Here is a 14,642-nt window from a genome sequence, read left to right on the forward strand (position 1 = left end):
CCCGGCAAGCTTGGGAGGCAGCCTTTCTACATATCTAGAGGGAACGTAAATTAGTACAAACCCTCTGCAAATCAGTTGGAGGTTCCTCAAAAAACTGAAAGCAGAACTGCCATTTGACCCAGCTATGCCATTCCTTGGTATATACACGAAGGAGTTACAGTCTGCATACTATAAGGATACCTGCATATGCATATTTATTTTGACACAATTCACAATAACAAAGATATGTGAACAATTTCAATGCCCATCAACAGATGAAAGGATAAAGAAAATGTGGCATATATATGCAGTGGAGTATTATTCAGCCATGAAGAATGAAACTGTGCCGTTATTAAGGTAAAGGAGTGGAAGAGGACATAAAAAGAATCAAGATGTGTTATATGCAGGTATCAAATCCCCATAATGAGGGAGAGCATGGTGGTGCCCATACTTGGCAGGTCACTTGACTCCTCTGTCTCGGTTTCCCCATTTGTGAAATGGGATGGTAACCATAATAGCAGTGCCCACACAGAGTGGCTCTGGAACCTCAGTGGAATAAGAGCGCCAGGCACACAGCAGCTGCTTATTTTGTTTGTCTTTTGAGACAGAGTCTCACTATGTAATTCAGGCTGGCTTTGAACTAACTTGCAGTGATCCTCCTGCCTCAGCCTCCCGAGTGGTAGGATCATAGGCATGCACCACCATGCCTGGCCAGTAGCTACTTATTGATTGTGTGTTGACTGAATACCTCACAGACCCAAAAGCAAGCCACTGCTGAGAGGAGGATAGGTGGTGTAAGTTAGCCCTGACTCTCACCATAAAAACTCCACTTTGAAACACCGGGCAAGCTCTGGGGGGTTCTCCTTGGTTAAAGCACCACAGTAAAATAAAGTTTCTCAGGAAATGATATGAAGCCAGGCAGGAAGCCTTAAGCCGGTCACCGGGGCACCTGATGGGTCCCTCCAAGTGAATTCCCCGCCTACCCTCCCCTGAGATAAACCACATTATTTTATCTAATTGCTACAAAGGACTGAAGACTTATGAAGGCTGCCCTCCGAGGGCTTTCTGTATCCCAGGAATTTGGGGGTTGCGGACCACCTGCGTGTAGCTATTATCACCCCTGCTTTGGAGCAGGAGAAACCCAGGCTCAGAGAGCTTACCCCAGGTCATTCAGCTGGCCACTCCACAGGGCCGGTTCAAACCCAGACTCCCTGGCTGCCAAGTTCATGCGCCTTCTGCTTCCTATGGTCCAAGATCGCAAAGTGAAGCGGCCACGGGTGTGTCTCAAAACACACAGGAGACAAATGTGGAGGCTCACGCCCTTGATCCCACCACTCCGAGAGGCTGAGGCGAGAGGGTAGAAAGTTTAAACCCAGCTTGGGCAACTGAATGACTTGTCAAGATGGTCTCAAAAAAGACACATAGAAGAGCTGCCTGAAACGACAGGGAGTACTCCAGCAACTAGATGTATGTTTGTTTGCTTATTTGTTTGTTTTTTGAGACAGTCTCACTGTGCAGCCGTCTGAGGCTGGCCTCAAACTCAGAATGATCCTCCTGCCTCAGCCTCTCAAGTGCTGGGATTACAGGTGTTCACACTACAGCCAGCAACTGCAAGTAGATTTTAAAACTTCTGCTCCACCCCGTGACTGAGGGATGGATTTTCTCCCAGCTGACAAGGCTGTCTGGGTTTACAGAAAGAGATCCAAACCGTTAGAGGAAAAGGAGACCCGGATCCCGGGTGTTCTCTCTGTGCCGGGCCCCAGCTGCACCCCAGCCCCTCCCAAACACTCCCGCAGGGAGGAGAGCGCCTGCTTTGCCTCTGGCCCCGAGTGGTTTCCCTTGGTGGGTGTGCGACACCGCTTGGGCGGGCCCTGCGGCTACTTCTCATTACACAGGCGACTCTAGTTTCTCTGCCACCGCAGCGCAAGGACAGGAGCCAGATTCTCCTGGTGCATGCGTGCGGTTTGGACGACCCAGGGGGCCCAACCAAGCACAGGATACAGAGCTGGCCCCGTGTCCCGGCCACCTCACTCACTGGTCATGTCACACCTGCTCTCTGCAGCGGCAGCGCTCCTCCTGTCCCTGGCCGGTAAGTGACAAACACCACCTTCTGTGGTGGCCCTGCCTGTCCTTTTAAACCTAAGTGGCTTCAGGTGCCCCTGGCCGCGGTTTCTGCTGCCTGAATGCTTAGCTCTCCAGCAGGGCGCCTTCAGCTTCCCAGAGGTCAACCCCAGAAGCCAGGACACTGCCCTGGCACTCACACCATCCCGGACATTGTATCAGGGGACGTTTGTAGAAATCACCTAGGTCTAGAAGATGGGAACCCCGCCAGAGCCCAGAAATGGGGCTGTCCCTTTGCGTCCTGTCTCGATTGTCCTGTTTGTCTCACCTGGGAGCGTTGTGTTTGTGTGATGTGACCAGTGAGCTGTGAAGGTGTATCAGTGTGGTCGGATCAGCCGCTCCATTTCACAGAAGTTCAAGCCAGGACATCGGAGGGTTTTGTGGGGTTTTATTGTTTTATTTTGACTTGAGTTTTGGGTTTTGTTTTGTTTTGTTTTGTTTTTTGTTTTTTGTTTTTTGTTTTTTGTTTTTTTTGAGACAGGGTTTTGCTATGCAGCCTAAGTTGGCCTCGAACTCACAGCGATCCTCCTGCTTCAGCCTCCTGTGTGCTGGGATTACAGGCTTGTGCAGCCACCCCTGTGGGAGGTTTTCAAAAATATGTAACCCTTGCACTTCTGCTCCCAGAGGATGCTGGGAAGCTGCGATTAGGGTTATGGGATGTCCCACGTCCAGGATGTCCACCAGAGCAGTTTCTCCCAGAACTCATAGAGTCCTCTTGGGCGCTGTTGCTCTATCCTTGTTCCCAAGTTCCCATCAATCCGCAGTTCCTCCTGCAACCGCTGCAGTGAGTGGGACAGAACCAGCTCCGTCTACACTGCCCGCAGACACAGGAGGCAGGGGATCTGGTGGCCCTTGGCCTGACACGAATGTTAGGATTAGGATTATCACAGGAGTGGTACGCCGGGCGTGGTGGCGCACGCCTGTGATCCCACCACTCGGGAGGCTGAGGCAGAGTTCGAGGTCAGCCTGGGCTACAAAGTGAGTTCAAAGCCAGCCTGACCTACATAGGGAGGCCCTGTCTCAAAACCAAGAACACAAGAGTGGTGTGAAGGGCCATGCCTGCCGCTCTCATCTGAGCTGCTTTTGTTTGTCCTGCACTTTCGCAATTCTAACCTCATGTTCTTTGGGGCACTCGAGAAGGAGACCTCAAGACAAAGGACTAAACAAATGCACCCGCATACCTCCCTAGGTGTAAACACCAGGGGTTGATATTCTAAGTAGGTAGCGATCACCTTGAAGAGTCCCTGACCCAACCCTTACAGGAAAATCTCCTGTTCTGTACCCACGCCTGCTTGCTTCCCCATTTGATCCCAATTTAATCAATTTTACCTGTACGATTCTATTGGCTAGCCATAGTTTTGTCCATTTTCCCCTACCTTGGACCCACCTCACCTCGGGTTTTGAGCTATAAAAGTCCCTAAAAAAGACAGAGCCCTGGGTAACCCACTCAGGCCCCCCTTTGCTCCTCTCTTGGACAGAAGCTTTCTTTCCCTCAATAAATATATTTTGCTCTTTAAAAAAAAAAATGCCAGGCATAGTGGTGCAGGCCTGTAACCCCAGCTCTCGGGAGGCTGTGGCAGGAGGATCATTGCAAGTTCGAGACCAGCCTGGGCTACAAAGTGAGCTCAAGGCCAGCCTGAACTGCATAGTGAGACCCTGTCTCAAAAAGACAAAAAATAAAAATAAAAATAACATAAAAAAATAAAAAAGAGAAGAAATGACTTCCTAGTCCTCCAGAAAATGAGAGGACTTAAATTTGTATCAGTTAACATTAGCACCCCCCGCCCCGCCCGTGACGGGGATTGAACAGGATAGAGCCTCGTTTCTCACGTGGAAACAAGTCTAGAGGAATTCAGACCAGTTCTAGCGCAGGGGCTCATCATCACGGCCCTCCATGCTTGGTGTGGCTTCCACCTTCAAGGCCCCCTCGTGCTTCTGGATGTCTGCTAGAGCTCCAGCCATCACTTACAAGTTTCAGGGTGGCTGAAGGATGAAAATCAGAAGGGCACTAGACAGACAGGCCACCCAGGTGACTGACACCTTTGATCGCCCTTCCCTGAAGCCCACACACCCCTGTCACTTGGCTACAACTCAGTCACACATTCCCACCCTGCTAGAAGAAAGATTCTTATTCCAGGCTACAAGTGCTCCGCTCCGATCCAGGGTTCTGTAGCTAAGGAAGAGGGCAGGACTGTATTTCAGAGCGGCCAGCAGCCCTCCTGCCTCAGGGCCAGAGCCTCTTTCCAGCTAGTGCGCCCTGCACTCTCTCTGCCGGCCCCACAAGTGCCCCGGAGGCCCCAGGCAAAGTGCTCAGGACTGAAATCTGGCTCCCGGTGCCTGGACGGGGCCCAGGGGCTGCAGTGGCTCACTGACCGTGTCCCTCGGAGGCCAGCAGAGCGAGCGTGCTGTCCACAGCAGACCAGGCTGCTCCCTGTTAACCTCCTCCGTCGCCCCGGCTCCTCCGTCCCCGCCTTCCGGTCCCGTCCTACTGTCCCCCACACACAAGGCCTGCGAGGCCTCCGTGCCTTTGCAGGCAGCCTCCCTCCTGCCTGGACCCCATGGCCCTCCCGTCTGCCCGGAGATCTGCTCCTTGAGCTGGGGGCCCACCCCACTGCCACAGCGCCCTGGGGCGACTGGATTTCTCCAGTGCTGTCACAGACAGAAGCGAGGACTGTTTATGCGTGCACCTCACAATGCTTGGAGCCCCACAAAACAAAGACCTGCCTAGTGTCCGCGTGGAGCCCGCCTCAGGGGAGGCCTCTGTCTACCTGGGGGTTGGGGGTGGCAGGAGACCAACCCAGGTCGGCCTGGGAAGGGACTTCCAAAAGAAACTGAAGAAGAGGTCAGCACGAGCCCCGGTATGGTCACCGGTCTTCCTGGGACTAGAACAACCTTCTCACATCTCTCCCGGAAGGAGGCTGCTGAGAGAGTCCCAAGCGGGGGATCCAGCCTCAGGGTAGTTTTTGTTTTGGTTTGGTTTTTTCTTCCGGTACCGGGAATCGAACTCACGACCTTGCGCTTGCCAGGCAGGCTCTGTGCCACTGAGCTAAATCCCCAGCACCTACCTCAGGCTAGTTTTAATCCTGGACAGCACGGTCGGGGCTGGAGGTGGGGCTGGCAGATCAGTGTGTGATCCCAGGGCTGTGCTTTTTTTATTTTTATGTTTTTCTTATCTTTTTGAGACAGGATTTCACAATGCAGTTCAGGCTGAACTTGAACTCACTTTGGAGTCCAGGCTGGCCTCAAACTCTCAGCGATCCTCCTGCCTCAGTCTCCTGAGTGCCAGGGTTACAGGCATGCGCCACCATGCCCTGCCGTGCTGTGCTTTTGAGTAGCGGGCCGGTTGAGACAGACTGGGAGCCAAGGTTGGCCTTGCTGCCCTCTGTAGGTCTCAAACAGACTGGTGACCTTGACCTTGACTAATCTCTGAGCTATTCAAACACCATCCAGACTTGACAGAGGTCAGATGTAAGTGTGGTTCTGTGCGCAGGTTTGGGGAAACACTGTTATACCCCAGGGTCACTGTGTACCTCAGGAGCACATGAATTGTCCGGGGTGTATACCAACGCACAGTGGGGTTACCCGCTACCCACCCGCCTGCCCGCGGCTCTGCGCTCCTCTCCTACAGGGGGCGGAAGGGACGGTCTGGAGGAGGCGGAGGAGAGGACTATAGCCCTGTATCTCTAACACATGTGAACTTGGTGCTTCCGGTCCAGCCTCCTGCCCGCCCAGCCTTCTGTTCACTGCCGCGTCGGTCAGCTTTCTCCCGCTGTGTAAAATAGCAGGACGGTCCGTGTGTAAGGAAAGACATTTATTTGGGCCCACGGTTGCAGTTTTCAGTCCATGACCAGCCGGAGCTCTCGCTTTGGGCCCCCATGGCAGCCCGTCATGGCTGAAGCTCGGGGTGGGAAACTAAAAGAGAGAAGGAAAAAGAAACTGGGGTCTCACAGTGCCCCCCACAGCCCCCCAACCAGTGAAGTTTCCTCCACTTCCTAATCGCACCAAGCTGCAGACACAGGGGCCTTCAGGAAACCAAAATTTTAGATCCAACTCTAGCAGCTGCCCGTTGCTCATCCCCGCCCCAGACCCGTGACTGCCGTGCCTTCCCACACCCACGCACCTAAGCACAGGACACCAGGAGTCTTCCCGGCCTGGGCCAGTGCTGTCCATTTGCAAAGCACCAAGTACTTTGTCCCTCTTTGTTTGAGCTCATTTATCACTACTGAAAAAGGAGCAATAATCTTGGAAGGGTCCCTGTTTTGAAGGGCATGCTACTCAGTTTAGGCATTCTACCCAGGCAAGAAGGTTAGCGTTAGCTCAGACATCAGCCACACCCAGTAGGATCACAGCCAGGATGGATGGACCGCCCCAGAGAGCCGGCAAGTGGCTGCTGGGCTCCGGAAGCTGGCTGTGCCAATCACGGCTTTTCGGGTTCTGGTTGGGTTCTTAACCAAGGAGCTGGTGACTCAAGTTTATCCCACATGAATTATGGAAATAAATCTTCAGAACCTGTTACAATAAATCTACTACAATCTTGCTAGATTGTAATCCCAACACTCGGGAGGCTGAGGCAGGGGGATTGCCACAAGTTTGAGGCCAGCCTGGGCTACATAGTGAGTTCAAGGCCAGTCTGAACTATATAGCAAGACCCTGCCTCAAAAAAAAAAAAAAAAAAAGTGGTACAATCTTGTAATGAAAATCTTTTTCGAAGTTTTATAACATGGCCATAAACGTCCCACAGGCAGAAAATCAGAATTTTTCTTCTGGAAAATACTCACCATTTTAGCACAAGGACATTCGAAGTCCTCATCGAGGACCAAGATTGTAAGGGTTTGTGAATTGGGTCCCTAGAGGACCCTCCTGTGTCCCCCGACCCCGGTGTCTCATCCCCAGCATTCTGCACAGTGACACCCTCCGCCTCTGCCATCCCCAGACCCAAGGACCAACCTGACTCACAGCTGCAGGGACTCCCTCTCAACTCCAACACTCATGAGTTGTACGACTGTGGTCAGGCTGATGGACGGGGCTTTTTAGCCTGGGTTCCCTTATTTGAAAGATACGTAGAGGGAGTTTCCGTCAGAGGCTTTTTAAGAAAAGTCGGGGGGAACAAAAACCCTGGAGTTGAAGCTCCTGTGTAGTAAGCATCGGGGAACCTGGAATTTTTATTGTTGTTTATTAATATGGCGGAAGTAACCATTAGAAGTGTATTGAGTGGAAGAGGGAGGTTGAAAGGTGTTATGGAGCCTTTTGCTTGGACCTGAGCTTTAGGACCTTGTGGAGAGTGGCACAGAGCCCATCCCCTTTCCCTTTCTACCCAAGCTTCCGCCCTCCACCTGGCTCTCACAGCCCCAATGAGAATGCACAGATACAATAAAGCCACAAATCTGAGGGGACAGCACTGTCACCCATGGCCTGATCACAGACTGTCCAGGCCATCATCTCCACCGCGTCCACTTCTCTGGATTGCCGTGTGCCTGGACGGAGGGAAGGACAGATCACGAAGGCTGAGGGAGCGATAGAGGGCTCCTATCTTCAAGGGGTGTCCCCAGAGAGAACCTCTGGTAGCAGTAGACCTTGTTTGTTTTCTTTTGTTTTGTTTTGTTTTTTGTCTTTTTGGGACAGGGTCTCGATATTCAGTTCCAGCTGGCCTCGAGCTCACTTTGTAGCCCAGTCTGGCCTCAAGCTAGCAGCGATCCTCCTGCCTCAGCCTCCTGAGTGCTGGGATTATAGAGGTGCATCACCACACCCAGATTTTTGTTTTGTTTTTTAACATAAGGATTTTTAAAAAATCTTTTATTGAGGGGGTATTTTTTTTTTTGGTACCAGGAATAGAACTCAGGACCTCCCACTTGCCAGGCAGGCACTGTGCCTCTAAGCTACATCCCTGGCCCTCAGTAGATGTTATAGGTGTTCCCAGCAGTCCTGATGCCTTTCACACATAGCAGTTCATTTGGGTCTTAGGATAACCCTAGGCCTACAGCCTATTATTTTTGTTTTTCCATTTAGTTATTTGTTCAACCAACCCATATTCACTGAGCACTTTCTATGCACTGGTGGTGAAAACAGTATTCACTGAGCACTTTCTATGCACTGGTGGTGAAAACCGTACACACAGTTCCTACCTTTAGGCGCCTCTTAACCTACTGGAGAGCTGAACAGGCAGCAATAAATCATAGGTGTCTCCTTCAGGGCTGAAATTCTGCTGGTACCAAGCTGAGCATTACACAGTTCAATGCAACCCCGCACGTAATTACAAATCGTGATCAGTGCAGTGAAAACAACAAAGGTAACAGAGATGGAGATCGTGGCGTGGGGATCCTTTTTACAGAAGGACAACAGGGAGGACTGGGGAGTTGACATTTAAGCCAAACAGGAAGGACAGGCCACTGGAAGAATAAGAGCAATCATATCTTAATTTTATTCCTTGGAGGAGAAAGACTGGGCCACTCAAAACATCAAGGAAGCATTCAGATTAGTCTATATTTAGAAAAATAATGAGTAATAAAATAAAAAAATGGAGGGACTGGGGATTTAGCTCAGTGGCACAGCACCTGCCCAGCAAGCACAAGGTTGTGAGTTCGATTCCCTATACTGGAAAAAACAAACAAACAAACAAACCAAGATAAAAAATGGAAAGGATTCTACTGTTAGGAAATTAGTCTCCTGTTGCGGGCAATGAGGCATGGATTTCATGAAGGTTCACAGGTAGGAGTCACGCAGCAGAGGAGGGTTGGACCTAGGTGATCCTTGAGACAGTTCATACCTGGGCTTATATGAGTCTATGAAAATAAGAAAACCCAGTAAACCTTTTTTTTTTTTTTTAAGAGCATCTTTTGGTTTGGGGGGGGCACTAGGAATCAAACTCAGGACCTTGCACTTGCCAGGCAGGTCCTTGTGCCACTGAGCTATATCCCCAGCCCAGAAAACCCAGTAAACCTTTATTCTTGTCATCCACGCTGCCCCAGCTCTGGCGGGTCACCGCAGTGTACTGGGTTGTGGTAGTTGTTGTTGGGTTTCACAGTTGAAGGTGGGAAATGGTAAGACATCAGCGTTAGCCATCTGGCTGAGCATGATCACTTTGGGGTGTTTCAGAACCACAGCCTGGGGGCTGAGCGTGGTGGCGCACGCCTGTAATCCCAGCACTCGGGAGGCTGAGGCAGGAGGATCATTGTGAGTTCAAGACCAGTCTGGGCTATCAAGTGAGCTCAAGGCCAGCCTGAACTGCATAACGAGACCCTGTCTCAAAAAGACCAAAAAAAAACCCAGAACCACAGCCCACGCAGACAGAGGGTCTGTGTACAGAAAAATGTCTGCAGCGGGGCTGGAGACCTATAAATACCATGGTGCAACCAAAATATTGCAGTCTGGTCTCATTCATAGTAGAAATTCTGAAGATCTCCATTTCATTGTCACAGCTTGCACATTTCCCAAATCCGAATATACGCATGTTACTGTACACGGAAACAGAATCGAGGAAGACGGCGTGTAAACAGCCCCTTAGTGTCACTATTTTGCTTCTTAATTTGCAGTCATCTTGCACGATGGTCATCCAGTGAGAGTAAAAGCGCTTGCAGAAGCCAGAGACGGTCTCCGCCCTCCTGCCGCAGGGACAGGACCCGCCACGGCCAAACCTCGCCTGCAGCCGACTAAGCACGTGCCGGACGGACCTTCAGCAACGAGGTCCCGGGGTGCTCACACCACCTCCCAGACAGCTGGGGAGACCTCTGAGAACCCAGCGCACACGACCAGAGCCCCGACAACTACCTCACAAACTGCAAAAAGCACCCCCCCCTCCAGCCCAGTTACCCACGCCCCGGCCACCCCCAACAACACAGGTGCCCCACTTACCGAAGCCACCATCAGGCCCGCCTCAGCTCCGCACTCCCAGCCGCCCGTGTCGCCAACCTCCGCACCTAGAACCAGTCCATCCACTGTCAGCCTCGCGACCGGGAAAACCACCCAACCCGGCGAGCAGGCCACTGTCTCCAAAACTTGGTCCACAGCGCCATACAAAAGCACAACCGGTCAGAAACCTTCTCCATCCACCCACACCCCGGAAACGTCCATAGCCACGCACAACGCCACCCCAACAGCCTCTCCTGCCACCACAGTTCCCGGGGCTACTCTGGCACCTGAGCCATCGTCTGCCAAGACCGGAATTTATCAAGTTCTAAACGGAAGTAGGCTCTGCATAAAAGCAGAGATGGGGCTACAGCTGATTGTTCAAGAAGTAAAGTCGGTGAGTTGGGGCCATGTCATAGAGGTTGCTCTGCCAGGAGTGGGCATTCTGCTGCATGCGCTCCTTAGGTGAAATAAACAGCTGAGCCAGTCCTTCCCAAGGAGTTCCATTAGAGGGTGAAGGTGGGGCCGGGGTGTAGCTTAATGGTGGGGTACTTGTGTAGTATGTGTGAAGCCCTGGATTTGATGTCCAGCACCACACACACACACACACACACACACACTCACACTCACACACACTCACACACACACACACACACACGGAATATGTTCTGGAGCATGTGAACATAGAAAGAGGGAAGGCACACACACAATGAAAATCTCCGTATGCACACTCCACACTTCCAACGGAGAGCTGGGGGGTGCTGGGAGGGTTGAGAAGGCCCAGTCTGACCCTACCCTGCCCTGTGCCTCAGCCCTTTCCCTGGGAGATACGAAATCCGGATCAGATGGTCTCTGTGCCTCCAGCCTGCGTGTATTAATATGAAAATCCAGATTAATAAGAAGATAGAGGAGGAAGGCAGGGCGCTCCTGTCCCACGGGAGCTAAAGTCAGGCTATGGAGAAGGGAGAGGGTAGCATCGATCCGGGGACTTTGCAGTCCTCAGGGGTCGCCCCCTTGGCCCACGCTAATCTGGGCTTCCCCGCCGGTCCACAGCCCTCTTCTACCTGCCCTTGAGCTGATCTACCTTTTTTGGTTTAGGTTTTTTCACCTCAGAGATACTTCAACATCGACCCCAACACAACCAAAGCCTCTGGCCATTGCGGCTTCCGAAAATCCAACCTTCTCTTGAGCTTCCCTGGAGGATCTGTGAATATCACATTCACCCAGGTGAGGCGGAAGCTGCCGGCCCCTGACCGGCGTGAGCGGCGCTTCCCGTCCCTTCCCCCACCCCACCCCGCGCCCTGTGACGCAAGCTGCACCCCACTTCAAGGCCCCGCAGGAGCAAGCCCAGGGCCTTTTGAGATCTTTGCTGATAAGAATGAGGGGCTTGGGATGGAGAGGAGGAAGTGTCAACATCTTCTGTTTGCCTTCTTCCCCCTTTGACCTCCACTGTGTCTCCCAGGAAAGGCTTCGCTGCCTCTCAGGGAAGGTGTGGCTTTGGGGGCCCCCGGCCACCAGTGCCCTTTGCTAGAGGAGCACTGCCGGGAGAAGGAAGTTGTACAGATGAGTAGATCTCCAGATTACTCTAAAGCCCAAACAAATGTCAGAATGGGTTCTTTCCAGCCGCAGAAGGCAGGACTCAGGGACTCCCCGGGCGCTGGGCTTTCCGGGTGCCCCTGGGGAGGGGCGGGCAAGATGTCGGGCAGAGTGTGAGGGTGCAGGGCAGAGGCAGCTGCAAAGCCGACCGCATCACTTGCTCCTTCTTCAGCATCAGGCGGGACCCTTCCACACGGGGGAAGGAATTTGCGCTCACCTCTGTGAAGAGCGTGCCCGACACACAGGGAGGGGTAGGTGTTCCTTCACCAGCGGCTATGCTAACTGCGGTGACGACCACAGGGAGATGCCTGGGGAACCACAGAGCCCGGTCATCCCACTGTCCGGGAGAAATCTGCCACCTTGAAGGACCCTGACAGTGGGGACCGGTGGTCTGCTCTCGGGGCGCTTACAGCCTGCTTCCTCATCTGTACGATGAAAATCGTCCGACCCACCTAACAGGAGCCCTGCGAGGACTAGAAGTGACCGCGTGTAAGCTCTAGCCGCGTTCGGTGCATAGCAATTGTCAGTGGACAAAATTGCAAGACTTCTAGCTGAAAGATTTGGTTTGGCTTGGAAGTGTGATTCTGGAATTAGCCAGGCCCTCGTCTATAAAACAGCGTGAGGGTTTGGCTGGGCTGAACAGGGGAGGGTGGCCGTATGCATAAACGGAAGGGGAAGGGGCGAGGCAGGCAGAAATAGAACAGAAAGATGACAGTCATTTCCAAGTGACCTTTGTAAAGGTTAAAGCTGAGGGGATTTCCTCATGGTGCTCGCTAATCTGGCTGGTGTGGGGATTTGGCTGGTATCTCTCCTGGTTCTGAGACGATAAGATAAACAACCTGCTTGGGTTTGGCCACCTGGAACGTCAGGGTGTGTGCATTAATTCCACTTTGGTTTGGTCTGTTAGGCCCCATGCAGCAGCTCAGTCCAGCCCAGTAGCCACCTATAAATCATACTCAACACCCTTATTTTGTTCAACCAAGCATGGTGATTATTATTATTGTTGTTGTTATTAATTTGTTTTCCAGGGTTTTGTCCTCCTGGTGCGTGCTTTGCTCTAGAAGGTAGAGGTGTGTGAGAAGTCAGGGTTTCCTTTTGGTTCCAAATGGAACAGACATAATTCCTCACCCCAGAGCCATTCAAAGTAGAATAAGTAGAGCCGGGTGTGGTGGGTAATCCCAGCACTTGGGAGGCTGAGGCAGGAGGATTGTCTCGAGTTCGAGACCAGCCTGACCTACAAAGGGAGCTCAAGGCCAGCCTGAACTGCATAGCGACACCCTGCCTCAAAAAGACAAAAACAAAAACAAAAAAAACCCCACAAAGTAGAATAGGTATTCTGTCTACCTGGACTGTTGAACTTACTCTATTAGAGGTGTCAGGAACTTCTGTGCAAACCGTCTTAACAAGGTGACAGAGGGTGCACACAAAAGCATTTATGCTTCAGTTCCGGGCTCGATTCCCCCGTACCCCCACCCGCCCAGACCGCTGTGTGAGGCACTACAGAGCGGAAAGCGTCAGAAACCCCAGGCTCTGCGGCCACCGGAGCTGCCGGGACCAGGGCGCAAGCAGAACTGCACCCAGGAGCGCCTCCTGCTGCCTTTGAGCAGAACTGCACCCAGGAGCGCCTTCTGCCTTTGGGCTCTGTGTCCCGATGCGCTAACCCTGCCTTTTGGATGCCTTTAGCCTAGATTCTGACCAAATTCCACTCACACGTTGAATCCCTAACGTGAAAATGCTCTGTGCCCATTGCCCCGCCCTCCCTCCAGAGGCAGGGCAGCAGGTGGGGGTCCAGATGCAGGGCAGCAGGTGGGGGTCCAGATGCAGCTGCCTCCCGGTCGGCCATGTCTCCCTCCTCCCCAAAGCACTCTCCAGCTTTGGCCTCGTGTTGCACCAGCTGCTTTTGTTCCACTAACTGCTCGCGCTGCACTAGCTGCTTTGCTGGGGTCCCCCACCCACCTCACCCCCAGCCCAAACCCCTCAGGCAAAAAGAAGACAAAGAGGCCCCTAGAAGATAACAATTCCCTCCAGCCTGCCATCCTGGGGCGCTTCTGCATTTTAGATAATTTGTTTAAGTCCCAACAGAGGACCATACACTCAAGGATCACAGGAGCTAAGTACACAGCTTGAAGAAGGTTACAAGGGCTGGGGATTTAGCTCAGTGGCAAAGCTCCTGCCTGGCAAGTGCAAGGTCATGAGTTCAATTCCTGGTACTGGAAGAAAAACAAAACAAAAAAAGAAAAAAAGAAGAAGGCTAGAGTAAGTGCCTCTTCTGCCTGGAAACAGGTAGACTTACTTCTCCAATTAAAAAAAATTAAATTTGGATGTCCAAAACTCATCTTCATCAAAAGTTGAAGGTCAGAAAGGTTTTCTTTTTCCCTTCTATTAAGGGAAGTCAGAAGAAGAGCGTTGGCACCAGCACCATGCGGTTAAGCAGCCGCTGACAGCATCTGGGTAACACCGAGACAGAGGAGGGACAGGGCCAGTGTTTGACCTGTTTGTCCTTCCATTCCTTCATGTCCAGGTGTCCGTTCTGAGCTGCTGCCAACAGAGCCAGTTGTTCAATATTTTACATACACCTCTCTCAAGTGATGAGAGCCTGACTGCCAAGACAAGGCAGCCATCCAGATCTTTTTTTAAATGTTAGCAACATTCTGGAGGGGGGTCTTTTTTCGTTTGTTTTTTTGAGTCAGGGTCTCACTATGTAGCCCAGGCTAGCCTCAAACTCATGGTGATCCTCCTGCCTCAGCCCCCCCGAGTGCTGGAATTATAAGTTTATGCCACCACACCCAGCTAGCAACATTTTTTTTTTTAATTCTAACACCGTACTGCCCAAACAAATATAGCTATAGGTCAGATGTAACCCATGGACCTTGACTCTGGTTCCCCTAACAGATGTATCAGACGAAATGCATTGAAACAGGAAAGCCTTGTAGATTCTTTATCTTTTTCTTTCTTTCTTTCTTTCTTTTTCTTTCTTTCTTTCTTTCTTTCTTTCTTTCTTTCTTTCTTCTTTTCTTTCTTTCTTTCTTTTCTTTCCTTCTTTCTTTTTTGGGCATGTTTTTGAGACACAGTTTCACTATGCAGTTTAGGTGGCCTTGAACTCA

The 14,642-nt window shown here is 51.8% G+C and overlaps 1 protein-coding gene and 1 long non-coding RNA gene across 4 annotated transcripts in view; one reads left to right on the forward strand and one right to left on the reverse strand.

Moving 5' to 3' along the window:
• Positions 1–1,804: 1,804 nt before the first annotated feature.
• The window catches only part of Lamp3 (lysosomal-associated membrane protein 3), a 29,574-nt gene continuing 16,736 nt past the window's right edge, over positions 1,805–14,642 (forward strand). The window contains exons 1-3 of one of the 3 annotated variants that reach the window (XM_005383371.2): positions 1,805–2,068; positions 9,630–10,339; positions 11,041–11,169. In XM_005383371.2, the coding sequence (XP_005383428.1) occupies positions 1,933–2,068; positions 9,630–10,339; positions 11,041–11,169 (975 nt within the window). In that variant the 5' untranslated portion in view covers positions 1,805–1,932. The remainder of the gene's footprint in view (positions 2,069–9,629; positions 10,340–11,040; positions 11,170–14,642) is intronic. The other 2 variants (XM_005383370.2, XM_005383369.2) reach the window with 2 other exon arrangements.
• LOC106148396 lies at positions 5,897–7,683 on the reverse strand. The gene is made up of 2 exons (XR_001233811.1): positions 7,048–7,683; positions 5,897–6,012 (listed from the first exon to the last, which is right to left on the reverse strand). It is a non-coding gene; the product is annotated as an uncharacterized LOC106148396 (long non-coding RNA).

This window comes from Chinchilla lanigera, unplaced genomic scaffold (assembly GCF_000276665.1).
Source record: "Chinchilla lanigera isolate Chin_1 unplaced genomic scaffold, ChiLan1.0 scaffold00019, whole genome shotgun sequence".
Taxonomy (NCBI): Eukaryota; Metazoa; Chordata; class Mammalia; order Rodentia; family Chinchillidae; genus Chinchilla; species Chinchilla lanigera.